The sequence below is a fragment of the Myripristis murdjan genome, chromosome 23, assembly GCF_902150065.1.
Source record: "Myripristis murdjan chromosome 23, fMyrMur1.1, whole genome shotgun sequence".
Lineage (NCBI taxonomy): Eukaryota > Metazoa > Chordata > Actinopteri > Holocentriformes > Holocentridae > Myripristis > Myripristis murdjan.
The window spans coordinates 8,441,988-8,467,265 of record NC_044002.1 but is presented as its reverse complement, the minus strand read 5'-3'; the positions used below and the strand labels follow the sequence as shown (position 1 = coordinate 8,467,265).

The following is a 25,278-nucleotide window of genomic DNA, read 5'->3' as shown; positions in this document are numbered from 1 at the left end:
TCTATGTGACTTGTGAAGTGGGGCAGAGTATGGCAAAGCCCTAAAAAAACATATATACAAATGCAAAGGATCTAAACTTTTATAATATCATTATAGCATAATTCTCACAGATATGTACTAATTAGCTTACCTGGTAGCGAACAATTTCCATTGTAGGGTAGAGGGCTGTCAGAGTCTCCGTTGATGGAGGGGCTTAGAGGGCCCTCACAAGGCATGAGGAGGCTGGGCCGTCTGGCAGGGCTGGTAGAGCCCTCCTCCTCCAGAGCCTGCTTCAACCATCGCTGTAACAAAGAGGGGTTTACTAACTGTACAATGGACACATCTGAATGACAAATTCAAACTCACAGCTCTTCAATGCAGCTACATCCTAGTACTCCTGTCCCTTCTGATATTAGTGACATTTCTTCCGCAGTGATGCATGACATGATAGGAGACTGAAAAATTTTTGAGACACTGGGAAACATCTCAACCAATACTGCATCAAAAACAGTGTCTACTTCAGACTATATTTGGCCTCATGTAAAGGACTGACCGAACCATACCTGATGAAACCATAAGATGTTGTATGTGTAGACAGCTGTGTTGGGGGGCTAAGAAAGTCTTTGGCCAAATGTACTTACACTTGACATGTCTTGTCTTGTGAAAATTAAGTGTTAAGTGTTTCTATTCTGCTGAAGCACAACGACATACCTTTTTACAGGAGCCAGTGGTAGGCGGCGTCTCTGGCAGCTCTCTGGAGCGCCGTCGCCCAGTGGGGACCCCAGGGGTGGTGGGGCTACGGTTTGCCAGGAAAGGGGAGGAGAAGCGAACATAGTGTTTGGGCGTGCTGTAGACCTGTGGCGAGCAGGCCATGCCTGGTAGGGCGTTAAGTTGGGTGGCAAGGACTTCGGGGTCACTGCTGATTCTCAACGGCCTCTCTGGTGCTGGCTCTGGGGTTCGCACTGCCCCTCGTTCCTGCTGCTTGTCCCCCACCCACTCACTGACAAAGTGCTGCTGCAGAAAGAGCCAGAAGATGCTTTAGTGAAGATAGAATGAATACATGGAAAAGCCTGATGACTGTAAAACATTTTGCAAAATATCCTAACTTGGCAACTCTACTAAGCAAACAAGCAACTACCACAATTTGTTTTAAATTATTTCAGAGTCAATGTTTCAAAGTGCCTATTTCAGTTCATGTCTGTTCAGGCTATAAGGAGCACTCACCACTTGAGTAAGAGGAGGTGCTGTTATAGGTGGAATTAATTATCATCAATGTAATTCACCAACTATATTTCAGTGCTTGAGAGCATAAACTGTTTTTGCAAGATACACTAGGTATTGGCTTGAACCTGTATTTACCATCAATGTAGATTAAAAACAGCATTTCATGCTGTCAAGCACTCAAAGCATAATGGTAAACTCCAATGAACACAATTCACTGCACATACGATACAGTGAATTGCATTGCTCACACAGTTGGGGGTCCTCCCGGTCAGACTGTCTGTGCAGGCATGAACTGCTAATGATGGACCCAGTGGGGTAGGGGAAGATGCCATTTTTATGTATACCTCAGCAAATTAGTGAGGCAAGCATTTCTGCAGCAAGGATCAAATAATATGCTATTGCCATCACCTTCCTGAAGGAAGGGGGGCGGGGGCGAGGGTGGGGGTGGGGTACTTAAGGACTGCAGGATCAATTTTGCTTTAATCTTTTATAATAGCCTAGTGTTGGTAAATCAGAGTCAAATCTTTGTAGGAGAACAGTCAACTAATGTTGATTTATCAAACTTTGTGTGATTAGCTTGTGTTATAGTGAGAGACTTCTGATTGAAAAATTGAGATACTGTGCAAAACCCACTGAAGAAAGTTGGCCTCCTGTGGGAAACACTGTAGAAGATGCTCCTGTTAAGATGTGACACTGGCAAAGTGTCTGACAATCACAAAATTGCTTAGTTAATAGTAGGGACATTACTATCGCCAAGGCAGAAATTGTAATGTGGTTGCACCTTCTTAGTTTTGAAGTTCTTGTGCCCGGAGCGGTTTCGGTCAGGTGCAGGTGAGCTACTCTGTGGAGGGCTGGTGTCTGGGGCTTGGGAGGTAATGGCCTCAGGTTCGGGAGCACTGGGCGGCTCTCCTTCGGGGGCTTCAGTGGCCAGAGGTTCTATGCACTCTGCTGGAGAGCCAGGGGGCAAGTCAGAACAAGCACTGATGGTGCGAGCTCGCCGACGCTGCTGGCCTATGTGCGTGCGGTTCCTGGAAAAGCTTTTCCTATTCCGTGAGCCTTTGACCTTTGCTGGTTTCAGTCCTGGCTCCTCTTTCACCTCCAACAGTGGCTAAGAGAGAAGCAATGGTGTTATTACAATACAGTTAATGACAAGGACTTGTTACCATGTTCAGGAATCAGGGTGTCAATGCATTTATCATTACATTTATTAAAACAAAAGTACACGTCTTGCCAGTCCCCCTCTGAGACATGCAGTGTTTTGACCTGTAACGGCAATGTACCCTTTAATCAAAGTAATTTTGAAAATGCTAGAATACTGTAGTGAGATGGATCCTTCTCTGACGTTTCATCAAAATTTTATCAGTGGTGTTTAAAACACAGCATGCAATAGATAGCTGTCAGGAATCCTTGCCCTCACCCCAGATTTCACAAGCGTGACAATTAGATGTTATAACCCAGTCAAAACTGGAACACTGCTCAACGCACCCATTTATGTCACTATCTGCAGTAAGAGATTTTGGTTTGTTAATTATCATTTTCCGCACTCCCACCTGCACAACAGCTGGGGAATCTGCCGTTTCTGGTGTGGCTGGAGGTTCCTCCTTAATGTCACTGCGGCCCCCAACCTCTGTCTTGTTGCTACCAATTCTCTCCAGGGCCTGCTCCCTGCGTTTCTCCCTCTTCTCCATCCGGGCAAAGGCTTGCAGAATGGCCTCCATCTTTCGCTCCTCTCGTGTCTGCAGAGTTAGCAGTGGGGTTGGGGTTTGGGGGTGAAGGTGGAGAGAATGGAGCAGAACTATTAGTGCATTGAGCACTACTCTTCGATGGGAGCCCAGAGACAGGGATGCAACCGGTTAATGCGCGTTACACAAAAAAAGGGAAAGAAAAGCCGGTATAGCTGGCAGGATAAAAATGGTGCAGAGATAAACAGAAAAAACACCCATCATTTCCGTGCTGAGACACACAAAAAAGGAGGGAAAAAAGAGAAACGAGAAATGGAGAAATGTTGTGAGGATAGGTCAAAAGGTGGCTGGGATACATACCGTGCCAAACCAGAGGGTTGTAGTGTATAGCACGTCTAACATGACTGTGTGTGTGTGCGTATGTGTGTTTGTGCCACAAAGACAATTTTCCAAAGCTCCTTCCTTAAAAGCTATGGCTACCCCCACCAAAACAGAGCACGACCTTCATTCAGAATACCCCTCTGACATACTCGCACCACAACAGAAATTGAGACAACACCTGTTGCTGCGGTGGTCAGGCTGAAGACATGGGTCTCTAAGAGGAGACAGTTAGTACGCTTGTAAGTCAGTGGGGCCTCTAGGAGGTGGGGGGGGGGGCATGTAGGGAAACTGGTAGGTGGATGGAGTGGGGTTGGCTATGTACGGGGTCAAGTTTACCTCCTTGTGTCTCAGTCCCTTCCAGCTGGAGGCCCCCCCGACAGGCAGATGGGACTGCTCCACTGGGTTGGCCTGAATGTTCAATAAAGAAACAGCCCAGTTTAGATGAGTCACCTCCTTCACATGGATGCACAACAACTGGACTGGTCTGGACAGGGGCCTGCCTAAACTTCTGGTGCTAAAGAGGAGGCCTGTGTCAGGTACCATAGGTGCTGACATAGCTATGTCCTAGTGCACAGGACTGAACCTGGCAACAATGTTACTACCTGATGATACTTAATATTTAATACCTAACGATGCACTACGAGACAAGAACGCAACACAGCAACACTTTGCTCACCGTCAAGTGAAGGTAATTCCTAATGACATCTACAGAGTGTCGAGGGCACTTTTTAAATAATGGCTGCTGTTCTTCGCCATTAACATCTGCCAAACCATTGCAAGGGTTTCCACCCTTATGGTAATCCCACATCCACTGAAGTTATATTGCTCCAACAATAAATATCTCATCCAAGCACCAAGCACCAACCACCAAGCAAATGTTAAGCCCACTGAACAGTGCAAACTGCAAAGGGATGCATTCAGTTAGGGGAACATTACACACCATGGCAGGATCACCTTTTCCAACCAACAGAGGCTTTTATTTGCGTAAGACATACCTAACACACACACACACCTTCACCATGTTATCGCCCCTGCACCTCACTGTAGCATGGTTAGATTTACACGCACATGCAGCCTCTCACACACGCAGACACACAAACATTTGAGATCAGTGTGTGCATGCACATGTCTTTCTTAAGCAGTAGGGGTTTCTCCTGGGCCACAGTCCATAGAAGCCTCGAGTCAATATGACCCTGGCAACAAACCCTCTGCAGCCCGTCCTCTTTCCCTCCCTTCATCCATCCATCCCTGGCTCATTAGTAGAACTGTACGTTGGCCAAAGATGAGTCAGCACTTTACGCCTTGGGTCCACCGTGTGAAATGGAGCTGACTGCAGGGTAATTTCCAGAGTGTGTGTATGTGTGCATGTCAGTGTGTAGCGTGGCAGCCCATGTGTGCGATCCCATCTCTCAGGGACATAGGGCTGTTTGGAAGGGGGACAAAGAGCAGAGTGGAGAGAGAGGTCGAAACAGTAATTGGCTGTTTCAAACTCCTGGCTGTATTGAAGGTGAGAGCTATACTCAAAATATAATACACACTGGGTATAGTCACAGGATGCACAAGGCCAAATCCACTGGTTTCGCTCCCCTTGACAAGAGATCGTGCTGTAAAGAGGGCCCATGGCTCGGGAGACAATTTATGTGTCATATGATGTTTGGGCGGAAAGAACAAGGCAAATAATTGAGATATAAAAAAGACAGAATAATGATACACAAACACCTGGCCTCTGCACTGCGAGAGCCGAAACAGAGAAAAAGACTACCTCTGAAAGAACAGGGAGGCCAGAATGAGTGAGAGAGAAAGGGAAAAAACACAGAAGTAGGACTGAGCAAACAGCAATAGGTGCATTAACAGCAGTGGGAGTGCTAGCAAGGGGTGAGTTATGGAGTGGACGGTTGTTTCATGAAAGAGAAAAAGAAGACAGCTGCACCTGTCTAAGCCATAGCCCCCTTAGCAGACAAATGTTGAGTCCACACCCAGAGCAACAGGGGAGAGCTTTAGTTTTGTTTTGGGTATTTCTGCTGGGTGGCTGCATGGCGGAAAAAAGCTGTAGCCCCTAGCTTGGGACACTTACCATCTTCCTCCTCCTCTCTGCAATCTGCTCCTCTGACTCCATCTCTACTTCATTGCTAACGGAGGTTTTGTCTTCTAGATCCTCATATAACTCAGGATCCTGTAAGAGGAGGGGAGAGGGCGGGATGGCGCTTTATCATGGCTGATAATTCAGTCTGGTTACAGACTAGAGGGAGATAGGTAGGAGTGGAGGAGGAGGGAGGTAGGGGAGAGAAGGTGGGGCAGGGGGAGTAATTTGAAGGATAGGGGAAAGTAATTATACTGAGCATTGTTTGGGTAATTTAGTGGTCGGTCTGTGCACAAAAACACACCTGCTCAGAGACTCTGGTCATACAGTGCCCTAGTGTTCCAAAAGTTTTAAGGGAACTCGCTTGTGGTAACTGGTCCACTTTAAGGGTATCCTGAGCTTTCCAAGCACCCTCTAGCACAATTAATCCTGTGTACAGCTGACATACTATGCGCCGTGCATTATGAGAGAACATATGTTTGTAATAGTAATGCCTTCCACTTTTATGTTCTCTGTCAGAACACCTCACCTGACCATTCCTCATTGTAGCCATGCCACCAGCTACTGACTCCATAAAGCAACTGGATGTCTGGCTGAAGCTGTCAGATAGAGAGAACTGTCATTCTGGCCTGACTTCAACATGGCCAAAAAGGATTTGCCGATTTATTCATGTACAAATTAAATCAAAAATTAAATTAAATAAAATGTGGCCTCAACATGATTTCTGCTTTCAAAAAGACAAATTCTGATTTTGATCCCAAGTTATAATTTAAAAATTGTGACTTGGCCATGTCAAACTGAAAGTGGCATTTCCGGAATAGAGGACAAAAAAAAACTAAAAAAAACCTAAAAAATTCTACTGAGATTTTCCCATCCTCAAGAGGCCAGTCCCTGATATTGCTAAACATAATACCTCTCCACAGGAGAGGAATACAGTGCAACACAGTCCCACTGCCAGACAAGTGACACATCACTGTCTCATGTAAAGGGGAAAATGGCAGTATGCTAAGATGTTAAAAAAAAAAAAATGGGGGAAACAATGGTGGATGCATAAAAGGGCTGTTGGCCGGGGAAAAGAGGGAACTTAAAGGGACGTACAGTAAAATAAGGTGTCTAATAATGGAAAACACATGCAGAGGAAAGACACTTCACCAAGATCAAACAAACAAAAATGACATGCATAGCACCATACGCTTTAGGTAAATGTATATTAAGGAAAAATATGTTACAATAGAAAACAAAGTCTAAATGGGTAACAAGTGACTGGTATAGCGGCAAAGAGGGTGAGACTGGATGCATTTAGTTCGGTGTGGACAGCAGGTAGATGATGTATTCTTGCCTGGTTGTTTGAAATGGAGAGGCGGAGCGGTGAGAGTTTCCTCTGCTTGCTGTCGCCTATGCTCTTGCCCTTCCCCTCGCCATCCAAGCCCAAATTCTGGTTCTGGCCCTGGTCATCCCGAGCGGTCTCCTTGTCCTTGCGGCTCCCTCTGCGCCGACTTCCTGAACCAAGGTTTTCTATGGGCTCCAGGTTGTGCTTCAGGACTGGGCACTCCTGGTTCCCCTTCACACAGGCACAGTCTACCTTGTATTTACTGCAGTAAATACAAGAAAGACAAAATGAGACCAAGTCAAGTTCGATGTTGAAATGAAGTTGCTCTGCTAATAAAGTTCTGCATTCTGCCTGCTGACTTTACTCACCAGCTGCCATAGTCAAAATCAAAGCCAATGGTGATCTCTGTGCCCTTGGTGATAGGCCTCAATGAGTAAATGTACAAATGCAGCATACCATCCTCAATGACATGCCGCACCTGAAGGAGATGGAGCAAAACATAAGTTAAAACAGGGTAGGTGAATAGAGGGGTGTGTGGACAGTGTTAACTGTACAAGGCCTATAATGAGCTGGATTAACAACAAGGGATGAACAACATAGAATCATCCATTCCAGTTTTCTGAGCTGGGTGCTTACTTCAGAGTTGGGGGTGCAGGAACGTCGGATGAAGCGTGCCTCATTGCCAAAACTGCGAGCATCCACACACATCTCCAGCCCATCAAACTTAGAGTAAAACAATACAAATGGGTACGGTCTAAAAAGCAAAACACAAAAGGGAAATACAAAGTATTAAACAGAGGTGTTAAAATTCACCAAAAATGACCACAAAGTAAATGACCACACTCAGATTATAGACCCGAACACATCAAGAACCATATCAAAGGGGAATTTTGTGGACTGCTGAAGTGTCCTGACCTCTTGAAGAAGTATCCGTTGGCCTCAAACTGCTGCCGGAGCATGAACTTGCCCCTGTACTCTATAATGAGGGAGTCGGGAGCCAGGTCTCTCACTGCCTTCAGGATCTTCTTATTTTTCTGGACCTGACTCTGGAGAGGACACGCAGCAAGACAACAGTAAACACCCAGGACAGGCACTGAGCAAATCTTAAGAGGGAGCTTGTGCTCTAGGCTGGCTGTGTGTTTGAGTATATGAATGTGTTTGTGTATTAAGTGGGTAATTTCAGGGTGGGTGTGTTTTCCATGTTTGCATGACTATGTGTGTACAAGGGGTTACATGTGTGCTTTACCTCCACAGGTGGCTTGAAGGATGCTGGATGCGTGTTGTAAGCCAGACTCTTTCCGTCACCTTGCTCTTTGACACGCAGCAGCACCTGGACGTCCTCACTGTACTGATTGCTACTGGCCTCCTCATAGCGCTCCATCCACGTCTTGATCTTGTTCTCCCACAGAGATGGGTGCTCTGTCGGCTCCTGCTCTGGAGCTGCACCCTGAGAAGGCAAAAAGAAGGAATAGTGGAATGGTTAGGTGTGGATAAAGTTGAAATCATGGACTAGTTAAGGACTTAAATTGTGGTTGTGCCTGACACGTCTGTGACTTTACCTTTACTCTGGAGGATTTTCTGGAACCCTCTCGGAAGGCCTGTTAGATATGTAAAAAAAAAAAAAAACCAGACTCTTTAATAACAATTTCAATATTCCAGCATATAATGCATAGTGTGCTTTGACTAGTTCTATTATAAATTAACACAAATCCAAGTAGACCTTCTTAGCTCGGGCGGAGGCTGCTGGAGGCTCTTTTTCACCACTCCTCTTGCGTTTTTTGTCAGCCTGCTTATTGCCAAGGCGCCCAGTAGTCAGGGTGATAGTGGTGGGCGTGTGTTGGAAGGCAGAGTAGAGCTCTAGCGGCACCTCATCTCCACTCTCTGTGGCACTGGTGTCCCCGTCTGGATAAATAAACAAATACATATTAGTTTCTATAAGAGAGCACTGAAGTAACAAATTATTACCAAGTGTCTCATATGCAAAGCTACAATGAAAACTATAATTGCTGTAGGCAGAATCAAAGTTTGTCAATTTATGATAAGAGAAGATACGGCAAGATAAGATATTTGACTGTCCTAAAAGGTTAATTACTTTGGCATTAAACCATGACTTGTCTTGGAGGTGCATAAGCATCAAAGAACCACAAGCTGAAACAAAAACCTTTATGAATGACGTTCCCACACCATTTCCTCTATATTATGTCTTTGTGGCTTGTGCAAAGATTAGGAACTGACAGTTTGTTAGTCGTCCAGCAGGTGTCAGTGTATTACAGGACAAGGCTGAAACAGACCTGGCTTGGCCTGCAGGGGGAGGAGGCTGTGGCCTGACACAGCCTAAATCCTGGTGTGTTCACTAACAAGCTGGCCATTTACTGCGGCAAGGAAGCCAGTAAAAGCAGAACTGAGAGATCTATCTATGGTCATGGACAGAAACTCTAGGTAATATCTTACACTGAACAGATCATGCAGCTCTTTATAGCAGGCAGGATGTGGCAGAACAGCAACAATGAGGTCTCAAGATTTTACCATTTTACCATCAAAAAAGACTAGTTGAGTCTAAAATGATGTTTGAAATTAAGACCTGTATATCCATCATGACGTCTTGCTTACCAGACAAACATTCTCTCTTTCTAGTCTGCAGCAAGATGGCCCTCTCTCTGTCCAGGTGCCGTGGTTGGCAGCGCTCACACAGGTAGGTCTCAGGAATGTTCTGCCTGTCGATACCCATGCAGTCTATATGCTGCCAAGCACTGAACAACAGACAAAACAGCATAACAAAGTGAGGTTTTGATGAACTATTCAGTCACTGAGGAGTGAGTTGATTTCATCTTTAATCTTAACGAGTTTGGGCCCTGGACGGACAAGCGGTCACTGACAAATTTATTAAATGGGATACGAAGGAAGAATGAAGTCCAAATAACAGAAGCAGCTGTTTATGGTTTGTACAGCAACACAAAAACATGAGAAGATGCAGCAGTCTGCACTAGACAAGGTGTACAACTACTTGTGCCGACCAATCAGTGCCGTGCCCTTTACCTGCACTTGTCGCAGCAGATCATGTAGCCGTCATCGTGGGTGAAGCCACAGATGCAGCGGGTGATGTCGGCCCCGTAGCTGCCGTCCTCTGAGGTGCTGAGTGTGGTGCCCCTGGACGCCTCGTCCTGCCCCCCTGGAACAAACAGCCCTCCCTCGCCTGGTCGGATCAGCATGGAGGGCGGAGGGGACGCCGGTGGCGTGGGTGGGGGCCGTGCCCCATAGTTATGGTCCTGATGAAAAAAAGACAAGAGGATAAGGGTCATGTGCTGCATCTAAGTAATGGCTTACTGTACTGATAAACATCAGAAAGCAGTCTGGTCACATTGAGTAAAAAAAAAAAAAAAATGAAATTGTGACTAAAACAACAACAAGAACAAAGCCCTAAATATTTTTTTTAAGTGAAGTAACCTATATGGTTAATGCACCAATCAATAAGAGTTTAGGTGATGATAACTAATGACTTCACAAGCTCCAGCATTCAAACCAAGTAGAAATAGAGGATGAAATAAAACTTCCTGTATAGACAGGAGGATTGAGAAAGCCAGTCTGTTACAGTTCAGTGTTCTACTTCAGCCAAAATGGGAGTTAGCCAGTAGCTGACTTGGCTGATGATTAACAAGAAAGGAGGGCTCAAGGTATGTAGGTCATGTATAAGAGGGTGAGATGCAGCCGAGTGTGTGTTTGTGTGTACTCACAGCGTAAGGCAGGCCAATGTAACTGTGGGAGTGGTGGGAGCTACTGCTGTAGATCTGATGTGGGTAGCTGGACTTTTCCACCACCACAGGACTGGCCTCCACCGATTCTGGTCTGCTGGGCAGCAACACAAACAAAGAGCTCACAGTTAAAATGAAGGGATTTTACTTACAAGATAAAACTGAGGAAAACCGAATGGATCTTTCCCCTCTAACAGAGTGAAAAGTGTATGTGCGTCAGACTGCTTTGCAGGCTACTGTTGGTGACACAGAGTGAGAGTGGCAGGAGGATGAGTATTTATGCGTGCTACAACTATGAGAGTCAGACTGTTAGGGGCCAGGGGCAGTCAAAGGCCTTCGCACATCCAACAACGCCCTGCCTGCTGTCATATCACCTTAGCTGGACTGCTCATGCCTGAGAGCTACACAAATAACAGAATGAAGAGGCCTAACCCACTCCACTATAAATGCTGGTATTACCTCTGAGCCCCGCATCTAGAAGGCAGGCACTGACTCAAAGACGTACTCTGATTCTCTTTCCCGCTCACACACTAAACTACAAGAAGGAAATCATTTCTGTGAGCTAATTCACACCAAACCGGTAAATCCACTTTCCTCAGGCGACAGTGCAGTGGAGGACAGAGCCTGTTTGGCTATTTGAGACCAACCCACCCTTATTGTGACATGATTAATCTATTCTTCAGTGGAGGTGTGGGGTGACTGTAGAGGAAGAGGTAAGTGGCACTGGCACAAACCAACAGCAGGATTCTGAGGCATTACAGAATAAAAAAGAAGGAAAAAGAAAGTGAAGAGAAGGGAAGAAAGCTATTAAGGAATGACTGGGTACTACAGAAAAAGCAAGGTGCTTCTAAGAGGGAGTGAGCTGATATTGAGGTAAGTTGCAGCAATAATAACTGATATGAGATAATCAGATATCCACACGTCTAAAGTTCAGTCAAGTGACAACATGACTTAATTGTTCCTTTCTCATTATGCCTTGCTCATAAAACTGCTCCAAGGTCAGAAAGACAGAGAAACCCTCAGGGAGTGCATGTGTGACTGACAACACGCTTACTTCCCATTTTCCTCTCTCTAACACTAACATACACACACGGCCAACTCAAATCTCCATGAGGGCTCAATACCTCTGCCAAAAACTCTCCGTGAACAAGGAAAAATACATGAAGAGAAAGAGCTCGATAAGCGCCCTGGACAGCCACTCAAAAAACTGAGTGAAATGTGTACAAAAGACCCTAGGGACGGCATTTGACTATGCAACACTGTGACTCCATAACAGATATGGAAAATAATCAGGTTGTTGGATCGAGTATTAAAGAGGGCGGCACGTTAAATACAAGCACAAACAATTCTCATTCTGTCCCTCCTTTTCCTTCCTTCCTTCCTTCCCTCATTCTCCTCCATAACTCTCCCCCGCTTAAATTGCGTCCCAAGGTAAAGTGGTGATACAGTACCTGTGACAGCCCTTCTCAGCCCTACTGCTCTTGTTGCATGCTCTAAGAGCACTGTGCAACATTTCCTGTGTCTATTGCCGCTCAAGTATTCACTGTCAAAGTGAAAACGTAAGTGTATGCATGGTTTGGAGGCGGGCCCAGGGGAAGGTGTGTAGAACAGATTAACTGCTACAAAGACAAACTTCTCTAAACCAAGGGTCTCACTCAAAAGACAGAAGAATTTCAAAGCTACTTAAGCACATGCTGTACTGTCTGTAACTTTCTGACAAAAATGATTAACCAGGCTAACATCTACACTTCATAATAAAGGGATTTGAAATCTGGTGGAGGCATACATCATTCAGTGGCTAAATGTTCAAAGGACATTTCTTTCAGTGTAAAACAGTAACTCTAGATGGGGCTTTGTAGTATGTAGTTTAGTCCTATCAGTGAGACACAGAGAGACACAGAGATGGAGACAGAAACAGAGACCAAGACAGAGAGGGCAGATAAGTGTATGAGCCTGTTCAGTGGGTGGGAAGTGAGCGTGTCTGAATTTATGTGTGTGGTGCTACAAGGAGTGTATCATTCATGTCTCCACTCCAGGGAAGTGGAAAGAAGAGACAGAGTACAGAGTCAGAGTACTTAGAACATATTACACAGTGGGAGGGCTGCAGATGCTAAAGGCAGTCATCAGACACCAACAAAAACAGCAAAGCAGCCTGCATCATGAGAATGAAAGATAAGAGAGCAAGAGAACTGGATAGGAGAGAGGGTGGGAAGAAAAGAGACAGTTATGGAATGAAAGTTTCAATTAACGCGACAGCTAGATAGATATGTGCTAATCATGGCTCATGCAGCTCAACAGAGCCCTTACTAAGGAACGGGCGTCATTTAAAAGGCTTGCGTGCACACACCTGCTGAGGGGATAAAGCGGCAGAGTGGACAAGTGTGGAGAATGGAGAGATCAACAGAAGGAAAGAAAAAGAGCAGCCCTGAGCAACCAGAGGCAACGCCTTCTCTCCAAAAGAACTCCCACTCGCTGCCATGGCAACACTCCGTGCTCTGTCAGCGTGTGCGCGCACGCTGTGCTCTGTGTGTCACTGTGGACACACACACACACTGCACTGCATTAGCCAACAGCTGGTCAGGCTGCTGCAGGCTTCAGGGAGATGTGGAAAGGACGTGACGCGGTTCCTCTGGTGAGTAGCCAGCCTTGCTGTTCCAGTCTCTGCTGGCACACCAACAATACTCCCAACAACATTATGTGTGTCGAGCTAGGCTCTGGATAGACCCTGCACAGAAGCAAGGGGCCGCCCTTTTTAGGCTTGTCTGCTTTTAAATAAATATGCAGTAGGCTCGCGGATACATGAGTGAGAGAGAGAAAGAGAGATGGAGAGAGAGAGGGAGAAAGAGGGCCAGAGAGAGACGGAGGGAGAGAGAGAGCAAGAGAGAGATACCCCTGGTAGCCTGGGACAGAGAGGCAGCCCTACTGCACACAGTGCCAAGGGGAGGGGGGACGCAACGGGACCATTTAAGACGCCTTTACTGTGAGAGGACCACCTGTCACTCAGGCCGGTGACCATGGGAACAGGCCCTGCGCAGTGCGGAGGGGAGGGGTGGGTGCAAGGGGCAGATACCATGGCAACACAAGCTGTCGCGGCAACAGCTCTGATGAAGGCAGAGGGGAGGACTCTTCCCCCTTTTAAAGAGACAGAAGCACCTTCAAATGCCAATGACGTATTTGTGTTATTCTTTAGTCATAGGAGAACCTCTCACTTGATTTATTTGACCAGAAAAAGCCACGGCAATGTCCTTGACAAGACCATAGAAAACAGTGTGAGGAGGGGTACGGGAGGAGACTTGTTGCCATGGCTCCATGCACCACTCTGCTTTGCTAACTGAATGCAGTGTACACATGTGCGAATAGCTACACGTGCCTTATCATCAGAGAGGGATCAAGGCAAGTGCTACTGTGCTGTACTGTTTTACTGTGCTTATGATCAACACTCTGAACACAAAGGCAACATATAAGCTTACATTCTGGCCAGATTCATGTGGTAAGATGAGAAATGGGTGAGAGAGAGTGAGAGACAGAGAGAGAGTGTGTGTGTGTGTGTGTATATCATCAATGGCAAAGCTCAACTCTACATTAGACCACACACCAGTGTTATGGGGTCAGTCCTAACGCTTTGGATTAACCGCAAATTCCTTACCCAATATCAGTTACCAAATATTTGTTGTAGAAGACATCAATATGGCACACACACCAAGAAATGAAGCAATAACAAAAGATGACGAGATGTTGGAAGAAGAAGGCATGTTTAAAATAATATAACAGTGATTAAGATTGTAGGTTTGATGAGTGGTTGTGAATAAAACTATAGGGGCGAGAACTGAGAGCGGAGGCAGATTAAAGGTGAAAGGAGGTTACACAGGGAGAGATGAGCAAGAAAACAGAAAAAAGTGAGAATGAACTTAAGATGTGAAACAGAAGACAAATGAAGCGAGGGGCACGTGGTGAGAGCGCAACCATAAGAATAACTGGGGGTGGTGGTGGTGGTGGGGTGGGGGGGGTTGAATCAAGGTTTAATGGGACTTGAGAGTGTATGTGTCAATGTTACTCACTCTGAGCCTGCAGCCATGTCCAGGTATGAGGTGTCTGCTGTGTCCACCCCTACTGGGATGACTATGCTCATGACGTTCTCTGCTGATCAGTTCTTGTTCTACTGAGTCCAGAGCATGGGAGTCCAAAACACTGAGGCATGCCAGCCACAGCACTCATTGCAGACATCTAAGTGCATCCACAAGGCCTGAAAATACAGAGAGAGACAAGAAAAAAAAAGGAGAAAATAGAAGGGACGGGGGGCAAAGTGAATCAGTTAGCAATGTGTGGCAATATGAGTGGTAGCATAAATAGATGTTCACTTCCACAATGTGTCATCATCTTTCATACCAAGAATAAAGCTCTTGCCACACTACAAAACCTATCAACGCAAAATTACAATACAAGTAAGAATGAAAACAGGGTATTTCCAGTACACGCTACTGCATGATTCAGACTTTCAGGGCAGTGTATCAAGCGATGCAGCACACCGATAAATGTCTGACAGGAATTTCCCCTCTGACAAAGCTAGTCTACCTTAGCTAGCTGAGGTATTGATTAATGAAAGGGAGAGGGGGAGATATTGTAAGGTGAAGCCTGAACTGCTGCTGTTAACTGTGCAAATGCGACCTCTACACAGTGTCTGCCAGGAATGCAGGAAGCAGCAGTGCAAGGAAGTGTCCACACAGGGGAGCAAGAGAACACAGAGCAGCAAGCCGCCATGAAAGGAGGGAGAAAAATGCAACAACACACAGAAGCCATTTTTCCCTCGTTTTTACTGAAGATTGCTCTATTCTGAAGACTCACATATGCACTCTTCTTCCAAATTAAAAGCACACACTATATCCAACCCGAACCCCTGTTGTTTGTTAATGTTGCCATCTCTACCAATGCAGATGGACAAAATGCACTCAAAGAGGAAGTCATCAATAATTAACTACATTAGGTGTCAGGCAATAAATGTAGTGTCCGTCGCTCCCTAGGAGGTGGTTGTGAGCACCAAGCTACACTCCCAACAGCAAAACATTCTGATAAAAACCAGGACATACATGACATAATGATGGGAATATTAAGCCAATATTATATCTGATGTGCATGCAGACAGGAGCATATGTGTCAGTGTGGCTGCCCCTGATACAGAGAGCTCTCTTGATAAGCGGGATTAGTGGGAGGGACAGATGCCGAGACAAAATAGGCTGGAGGTCACACCTCCGCCTGCCCATGCACATTAGGGCCAAACAAAGGCTCAGATCACAGTTCAGGATATGGATGGGAGAGGGGCTACACAGCAGGGATACATCATGCACAATGTGGTGACATAATTTACACCCTAAGTAAGCAATAGCACACAATCATCACACAAAGATCTATTCGTGCATGCTCACATATGAACCCTCTCTGGCCTGAGCATGTCCTCTGAACCACTCACACACATACAAACTCTGTAAATGCACATTTGTACATATGCATGTACACATTCATGCATACACAGTGGTCTCCCTCTAGGAAAGCCATCTTTCATCAAAAGGCAAGCTGTCAACCCTGAATGCACTGCCTCTATCTGGGGAACTCATAGCTCACAGAAAGAAACACACTACAACAACATTTTATTTTATTATTTCTTAAATGGTAAAACAGCTACCTGGGGGTGCCCTGGTTGCTCACCATGTAGAGCATGTACCACATACTACTGAGGCTAACTTAGCTACAGCAGCCTGGGTTTGAATCTGGTCCAGGCACTTTGCTACATATCATCTCCCCTCTCTGCCCTGTCTTTTCAGTCTCTCTCCATTGTGCATGTCTAATTAAAAAACAAAAAGCAGAAATACAAAAAAAAAAAAAAAAAAACTTTATAAAGAGCTACAATAATAACTTCATATACTGATTTACAGGCTACTATATTATCTCCAACTGAGCCACAAACTGATGTTACGACAATGATGTTATGTATCATGCTTCTTTTCTTTAGTCAACTAAACCTAAACCAAAAGCAAGCCCTTGTGAACTTAAAGCCCTGTGCCATGAAGTGAAATGGCAGGACTAGCCAGAGCCACAGACACAACAGCTGTCAGCTCCAGTTGTAATAAATAGCAGGACGAAGACCCCTGTGTCGCCATGTGTCATCTTAAGTTACTAAGGTTAACTAATGTATATTTTCAGCAGTATGTGTTTGTTTGTTTTTTCCTTCATCCAAGTCTGATTCCTCAGCTGGGAATTAACTGTTTTAGTTAAACAGCTATATCACAAATGGGTGTTTTCACAATGGAAGCTGACTGTAACCATAACACTTTCCTTAAAAAGGATGGGGCGGTTGGCCAAAAACTACTGAACTGACAGATCCTCCCTTTTGTATTATCTGAAAGGCCCAGTATGTTTAAGTGCTGGTAAATGGCCTCCCTCTGAAGCAGGGCGTCTGTTCCCACATCCAATGGGTCTGTCTCCACTTCATCTAGGGAACCCTGCTGTCACTGCTAAGGAATGCACACACAAGATCACATTCACACATACATAACCCCACCATTAAACAGACAGATAACCCCCACCCCGTCCTTACAAACATTCCTCTACAAGGAGGCTCTCAGAGCAGCAGTGTGCAAACATACACAGGCACTGCGCTGCGGCCAGACACAGTCAAGACTGACAAAAGGGGGGGTGGAAAAAAGAAAAACAAGTACAGTACAGCAGCATTCCTGACTAAATCTGAGCTGCGCTGTGACTGCCTCTACTGGCTCCTCCCACTTCCTTTAGCAGAGCTGTCTGTCACATTACAGAAACGCAGCCAAAAAAAGGAAAGGAAGAAAAGGAGGAGAGAAAAAAAAACACCCCCCTCCCCTTCCTGCGCCCAGTCACCCCGCCCAGCCGGATTTCTCTCCCTCCTCTGTGCACTTCCTAAATAAACCTGAGAGAGTAAAGCAGAACCAAGGGGAAGGGGAGTGCCGCAGACACAGCTCCTAATTACAAGGAGGCTGAGAGAGACCATTTAAAGCCACCTTTGGCCACATCCACTGCCGTTATGGCAACAGAAGAGAGGAGCGAGGGGTGGGGAAAATGGGAAATATGCACTGGGGAGGGTCAGTAGAAGCAGGACTAAGAGTGAGGGAGACTGACAATAGCACAACAAGCGACAAGATGGAATAGGTTTAGCTATGCTGTAGCTCTCGTGTTCTTCCTCTTCAATTCTCCACCTTTCATGTCCTCTTGCTGAACAGACTTTCTTGAGCTGGAGGGAGCTTTAGAAATCATCCACCGCCCATCCAATTCAGAGGCAGCAGGGTGGGGGAGGTGTACATGGGGTCTGTCTGACAGTGACGCTACACAGCCTGGACTTGGGTGGACTCTGGGTGGCAGAGTGGAGCACATAGCGTAATCCAGTCTCTCCTTTCTCCTCCCTCCTCAGTGAGGGGACACAGTCACGTCATTGTGTGGGGAATAACTCTCCTTTTAAGACAGAACCGCACTGAAGTCAGTGAGGGAAAACCCATACCCACACACTATACAACTACGCATATCAACTTCCCTCTCTCCTCAGTTTATTACCACTGCTGTATGTGTAACTGTGCTTTCATTCTCAGGTTCGCAGCCAAGTCTCGACCGATTATGTTTTCTTGATAAGGAGGAGGAGCAAGAGAGTAAGAGATTCCAACTGAATCCCCCTGCCAAGCTGACGTGACTTCGCACCATCTTCATAGCTGGCTGCAGTGACTCAGCCTTAGAATACACAAATAAACTCACACCAAGACAGTCATGTACATAGGAAGCGTGACCCAGATGGAATGTAGGCCTGGCCCTCTTTTTCACAGTACCCACAGTGGGACACATCGCATCTGCCCTGTCCTTCATAAATCACTGTGCCCATGCCTGCCAGCCCTCCCTCTGCACTCCAGCACTGAAGGTGAAGTCATACATCAATACAGCAGGGGATATGGATTTGTGTGCTGTACTTGTGCAAGTAACACCAGTGGCCACTGAGAGCAGACTCACAAGAGGGACTGTGATGTTGGTAGTGAAAGCCAATAGTTCAACAGAATGCAAAGGCTAGTGTGAATGTGCACTTAAAGGTAGACAATTAGGAGACAGCGGTGTTGTGGTGTCCCTGCTCTGCAGAACACCCTAACTAGCAACCAGTAAACAATAATGGCTGAGGGCCAGCAGCACAGCCAGCTGACAGAGAAACAGAGAGGCAAAGTGCAGAATGCCCTGAGGGCTTCACTACATGTCCATTACACAGGGGGCATGGAGCCATCACTCAAAACAGCAAAAAAAGGAGTTTGTGATATGCCACACATGACTGTGTTAGGTACTTTTAAAGATAGTCAACTTGATTGTTTTCAAACCTTCAATAATATAATACTGCAACCACAATAAAACTGCTGCAAGAAAGATATAATACAACAAACCATACAGGGGACAAAACTATATCCTCTGTGCTCAAGTTGGTTCAGTTCAGGGTGTGAATGAGTTAAAGTCAAAAAGAATAGGGCCTGACAGCAGACTGGGGGATCCCTCCTGTAGTCTGAGTAATATCTGTTCAACAGAGCCCCTGGGGCACCATCTCTGTGTCTCCTTTCCATCCTGGACCACTGAGTATCACAGCCAGGCTACGAGTGGTAAGGGGGGAGCACCACTAATCATCTATTAACTAGACAGGGATGAATGAAAACATCAAACCCACTGGCACACGTTAAGGTGCTTTTCTGTCTCTGTGTGACTGAGCCTTGTGAGGACTGATCTATATGATGTCCTGAATCTGGAGAGCTGCCCTGATCATTGGAGAGTGACAGGCAGGCGCATATGCAGCTGGCTGCTAATTACAGCATTTGGAGACTGCATTGTGCAGCTAACTAAAATGTGAGCTAAATGTACACGTGTCCAGAGAAAAGGGGCAGAATTTAGTCATCATATGCAGGGCAAAAACAGTAAAAGGCACTCAGGTCCCGCTATGGTAGTGTTCCATGATCAATTTCATGCCTGGCTCGCAATGACATTACATCACCCCCATCAACGCCTTATCCCCCCAATTGGCCTGCTATCCTGCTCCAACTCCCATCCTGCCTTGTGCATCTACCAATGGGTGCTAGTGTAACATATTTGCAGCAAAGGTACAGCAACAGGAAGCAAGTTAGCAAGAAGTAGCAGGGCTGCAGCTTCAGCAGCCTCAGCCCTAAAGCCACCTGTGGGGGAGGTTGCTTGCTAGTTTAAAGAGGGATCTGTTACGGCCCAGCTAGCAGCACAAAAACAGGTCACCTGAGCCCTGGCTTCTCCTCCTCCCAGCTGGGATGTCACATGACTGTGCTGGGCCTTGGAGCCAGGCAGCTTTGTCTGTGGGTCTCTCAGGGTCTGGGCACCACACAAGTGATGACGCTAGAGATCAGGCCATGACCACATAGCTTAGCCCCATTGGGTGACACTTCACTAGGTGAGTATCTACACAGATGCTACTGTTTCAGGGCTGAGTGTGTCATCTTGGGACAGAGATGAAAACAAAAAACAAGAGGCACTCTTCCAAGTCGAGGAGGAGAACAGCACAGAGAAAATGAATGAAAACTGTGGCCTTCACCTGCCCTATCAATGAGCCCATACAGAAAAAGGCATCCTCTGCACTTGCTTGACATCTTTACTGTGGATCTTTCTCAATTGAACACACTGAAATAGTTCTGTACTTAGCTTGAGGCGCCTTAGTTGATCTGTGTGTCTGTCTTGGGGTTAGGGTTAAAGGAAAGGTGTGTCATCTGAGACTGTTATGTCTCCCGGCCACCTGCCACACACTGCTCTGTCCCTATGAGAGGGAAGAAGAGGCAGCTCTCCTCCCTTCAACTGTCAACACAGCAAGAAGGCACACACATTCCTACTGGACGTAACCAGGCACATATACAACCAGTTAGGTATTTCCAGCTGTGCGCTGTGTGATCCTGCAGACAGAGATAGCTATAGCCTCAGATGTACTGAAATGCCTGTAATTGCATATTAATGTGAAAATGGTATTAGGACGAACCAGAAGATATACAACAAAATACAAATATCATACCCAATATGCATGAAGGAAAGCTAGAATAGTTTATCAGTGTCAGGGAAAGAGGTCTCTGTTCCTTTAAGAAGAAGAGCTAGGAGGCTGGGGATTTTGTGTATTATGTAGCAGCCTCTGATTAGGCACAGTAGGGCCAAAACTCATCTAGTATTCATAACCCCTCCACACAAGATGGAAACCCATGCCATTCTGCTGTTGCTACCTGAGCCATATCAACAAGAAACAGGCAACTTATTACAAGTTTCTGGTTGACTCTTACTCTAACAATGGAACAACTTTATCATGATTCTAAGCTGCTTTGTGAGAAAAGCTAAGGCTATCAAGAGCATTCAAGTATCTCTGACCTTGTGCGAAAATATCACAAATTAATCATATAGCCACTTAGGATTGGTTGCCCCTGCTTGCCAATCCCTCACCAAGAGAAGTTCTGAAGGCCTATGTCATGCAGCAGGAAGGATTTTACGGTATGCTCCTGCTGCTGACAGATGCTTCAGCCAAACAAGCACCTGTGTGTGGTAGATCCATCAGTATAAGAGTGTCAGTCAGCTGTGTGGGTGATGATACAACTTCCTTACAGAGCAGCTGTTGAGCTTCATTCATATGAAAATCACATATTTGCCTCTGATAGTTTGTTCCTAAGTCTAACAAAACATAACTAAAAACACACACCCAAAACCATGTTTCAATCCATCCTCTTCTCCATTCAGCTAACATTAACATTGTAATGAAGGAAAGGAAGAAGGAAAAAAGCATTCCTGGCAACAGTCATGAACAGGCATTTGTGCAGAGGAGAATGCCAAAGTCTGCACCACGGACCTGTCTTCATCTTGTCCCACAAGCCGACCAGGAGGAAAGGACAGTGCTATGTTGCACCACCACAGGGCATGTGAGAGCCCAGGGGCTTGACAACACTGGGCTGGGACCTTTTCGTTTTTATGCTGTCTATATTAGATGGCATTTTATGACAGCACTGACAAACTGTGTCCCAAAAGAATCAGGAATATAAGGGTTACATAGAGTACGTTCTCCTCAAATACTTCATTCCCAATTAGGATATGCAATAGAGCAGAGGTGGGCATGCCATACGTGGAAAAGGTCAACTGCAATCCCTGGCCTAGAACAACTTAAATGTGACCATTCACATCTGCACTCAACATCTGAGAAGCGCTCCCTGGACAAGCCTTTGCTTGTAAGAACCTCAAGGGGGAAGGGCACATGGACAGTAGGGGGTCTTTATCAATGTCAGTGGAGAGTAACAGAGTCACAGCTGTTGTTTCAAACTCACCTCATTGGACTCAACCCCCCAAAATTCATTACAGGATTCAGGTAAGCAACCTGCAACACCACACAATCAATAGTAGTTTCTGAATTTCTGAATTCCATGTGAAATCACCTCTTGAACCAAATAAAATTAAAAAATGGTGCCACTGAAGATAACTTTACATGGAAACATAGTGTGGTGTTATTCTTTACAGGGATTAAGTTAGCATAGTCCTTAGGAACGCAAAGAAAATATCCAAGACACCCCTGTTTGTGACCTTGTTTTACTCCCATTCTGCACAAGCATCACACTACCAGCTCAGGTGATATTTAAATTAAACATCCACTAATTATTTTCTGTTATAACCGGCCTGTTCACATCCCTCCAATGTTTTGATAAAACATTCAGTGCAATTCTATCACACCAGTGGGGGTGCAAGAAAAACGATTAGAGTAAATGCAAATAATGGATGTGGGTTAGAGACTACTGTGTTAACTTTGTGGATGTGTGAATGGTTAAAATTATTTCAGATAAGTGGCTTGAAGTAAAAGAAAGGGGTTGCAATAAATTATTTCACAGGAACAAAGAGCTGTATGTTTATTTCTTCATGCAACTCATATACACCCTGACGAATGCCAATCAGGTTTTAAAAAAAAAAAAAATCACCAGGGTATTTATGTGCTATCGCCTTACAAACAACAACACTATATTTAATTTTCACTGATAGTAAACCATATACCCCCATCAACCACCACTACAACACAGAATGCAGGCAACAGTATATGATGTGACGCAATGCCGGAGGGTTACTGTTATTCATTTTGATTAAGGGCACAATAGGGTCAGGGACTCTTACTGTTAAATAAGTCACACGGCACAGTTTGTTGCGAGCGAGAAATGGTCCGCTGTTTTGCGGTAGTGGTGTTATTGTTATGCCTGACTTCAACTAAAATAAAAATCATGTGTTGTGTAGTTGCTTTCCGGTGAGTATGTCGGCGCTGCAGTCAGTTCAACCGATAGGGGTGTGGAGGGTATAACGTTGCTATTATGTTACCACAACACCCTAGTCCAGTCGCCATTTTCATAGCGCTTTTCTAAGGACAGCGAGACAATCGTGTAGCCAGGGGAGCCTCGCCATGAGAAGAAAATCCCCAAGAATGCTATCAGTCGTCTCTTTCACAAATTCTACCTTAAGTATCACCCTGTCGGTACAGTTTCTGTGTTGTTACCATTAGTTTTTTGTGAAGTCGTCGAAAGCAAGCCAGTAAGCTAATAGGCTAACAATTATGGCCAGCAATGGCCTCTCGAGATGTAGCGCATGCTAGATAAAACACCATTCATTCAGATTAGCCAGACAACAAGCTAAACACGATTTAACCTGCAGTAAAATCTAAATTTGTGACGGGTCGTGAGAAAGCAACGTTAAATCGCGAAACCAGCAACGTCAAACACGGCGACAGTTGAAATCACATTAAATGCACAGTGTCCAACAGTAAAAAAAGACGAAGCTAACGGTAGCCAGCGCATGCTAACAACATACGTTAATGCGTGGTAAAGTTAGCCAACTAAGCTAGAGCCGACACCAATGAAGTGGATTACTTGGCTCCTCACAGACGGGAGCGAGCAGCACCGATGTAGTGAGCTCAGTTTGGAGCAAACCGAACTCGCTCTCACAATTAATATGTGTCAGGTCAGTAAAATAGCGAACTGCGACAGTGTAGTTGACTAGCACTGCTAACAATTTCATTCGAGTTACAAATTGTATGGGATAGTTTCAGCTATACCCGAAATTGAACATCCCCTCCCCCACGCTTGCAGCATTTGAATCACTTACACACTGAATCTAAATTAAGTGATAACGAAGTGCGGTTTTAAACTGATATAAAATAAGAGGGCATCGTCATCTTTTGTCAGCTAACATTAGATATGGCAGGATGCACTTATTTTAACGCAACTGCGATTTGGCAAAGCTCTTTAGTCTATTAGCTTTAGTGTTAACTGTGGGTATTTATTTCAACAGCAGGTCTTGCTTTGAACTTGACTACGATAACAGATCGAGTACCGCTGTATTTCGTGTTTAGATGCGTACAACGGCTCCTTGTCCTTTGGTTTGAACGGTGCCACTGTATAAACCATCTCTGAACGGAAATAATGATCTCTGTTCGAGGTGAACAGGAAGGTGGTCACCAAGACAGATTCTACTGTCTGACTAAAATATGGTGCTTTCACACTGGGTGACATCGTGCCATAAACATGGATTTCTAGAAACGTAAACTAACCAAACAACCGGGACGTTTGTTGACCGCTATAGTTGCAACGGGTAACACACAATATAAAAGGTAAACTTATTATGATTGGTTCAAACCTGGTAGGAATTGAATGTAAAGTGCGTAAGGTTAGATAATAAACAAGTTATCCTCACTAAAAACCAAACAAACGTAGCTATGAAACCGTGCGCAATATGGCCTGCGGTGTCACTGTGTCAAACTAGCTGGATAATATGCACGTAAAGGGACACTCTTTTTCACGTAGTTATCATACAAGCTAGGCGTTAATTAATGTTGGATTTGTATTAACAAGCTCACTATGCTGCAGACTGTTTATGAGGGAGCTTAAAGGCTGGAAAACAACAGTATTTATGTTACACGTTAACTGTAAGGCAGATAAATTAACCTAACGATAGATGCAGCGTTTCCGTCGACTGATAACGGAATAGGTGCTGACGCTATTCTTGCTATAACACCAAATGTTCAAGATCACAGCCTCAAAAGATTATTTATCCCCTAACTGTTAGCGTGTGACGTCTCGTGTATTGCCATAACGTTACTATCAGCAGAAAGTCAGAGCCCTATTCAGTCTGTGTCAAGCTAATCTGTGCTAGTAGCATGCGCTAGCTAGCAGGCACTGCTTCTCTTTGCGTTACGCTAGCCAACTTGAACTCACAAGGCGACTTGTTAGTTGAAGTAAAAACAAAAATAGTTATATCTGGGCGGAAATGAATTGAGCTATCTACAGACCATGGACTAACGGCGCTAACTTAATCAGCTAACATTAGCAAGTAGGCTAAACTCAGCTGGTACTACAACTAGCCAGCATCAGCATGATGTGCCTAGCCAAATAACCAAGCAGCTATGCTAAGTAAGCCAACAATAAGCCTTTCAGCGTATTTATTATATTCAATCTATAACTATCATCCTATGCAGTGTACTCACCGTTTATGTCCACTCTAGAAAACTTGAATAACGAATAAGGGGATCCGGGTAAGACCCCCGTCGCTTTCCACACAGCCTCCACAACCAAAACAATACTTCTGTCCACACACTGCGGATCACTATCAAAGCTTTAAAATGTTTGAACGTGTAGTTGTCCTCTGAGGAGCTCTTTCCTGTCAAGATTCCTTGCCTCCGGAGGCAAATAGGGACCCTGTTTAGATTTGGAGTCAGTTCGGAACCGTTAAAACTGTGCCCTACCTACGCCGACTGTTAGAAATTAGATCCCCTCTCACCAGTCTCTTTTCCCTTTGCAAAAATGG

The 25,278-nt window shown here is 45.2% G+C and overlaps 1 protein-coding gene across 7 annotated transcripts in view; it reads right to left on the bottom strand.

Annotated features, from left to right (window-relative positions):
- Window positions 1-25,278, bottom strand: part of kmt2e (lysine (K)-specific methyltransferase 2E) — a 31,317-nt gene extending 6,039 nt beyond the window's left edge. The window contains exons 1-18 of one of the 7 annotated variants that reach the window (XM_030045840.1): window positions 24,959-25,278; window positions 14,484-14,668; window positions 10,408-10,522; window positions 9,713-9,942; window positions 9,287-9,426; window positions 8,397-8,578; window positions 8,236-8,274; window positions 7,923-8,123; window positions 7,592-7,722; window positions 7,313-7,430; window positions 7,045-7,154; window positions 6,686-6,938; window positions 5,341-5,439; window positions 3,603-3,674; window positions 2,754-2,939; window positions 1,985-2,311; window positions 691-993; window positions 131-281 (exon numbers count right to left, since the gene is read on the bottom strand). In XM_030045840.1, coding sequence (XP_029901700.1) covers window positions 131-281; window positions 691-993; window positions 1,985-2,311; window positions 2,754-2,939; window positions 3,603-3,674; window positions 5,341-5,439; window positions 6,686-6,938; window positions 7,045-7,154; window positions 7,313-7,430; window positions 7,592-7,722; window positions 7,923-8,123; window positions 8,236-8,274; window positions 8,397-8,578; window positions 9,287-9,426; window positions 9,713-9,942; window positions 10,408-10,522; window positions 14,484-14,554 — 2,728 coding nt within the window. In that variant the 5' untranslated portion in view covers window positions 14,555-14,668; window positions 24,959-25,278. The remainder of the gene's footprint in view (window positions 1-130; window positions 282-690; window positions 994-1,984; window positions 2,312-2,753; window positions 2,940-3,602; window positions 3,675-5,340; window positions 5,440-6,685; window positions 6,939-7,044; window positions 7,155-7,312; window positions 7,431-7,591; window positions 7,723-7,922; window positions 8,124-8,235; window positions 8,275-8,396; window positions 8,579-9,286; window positions 9,427-9,712; window positions 9,943-10,407; window positions 10,523-14,483; window positions 14,669-24,958) is intronic. The other 6 variants (XM_030045841.1, XM_030045842.1, XM_030045843.1 and 3 more) reach the window with 6 other exon arrangements.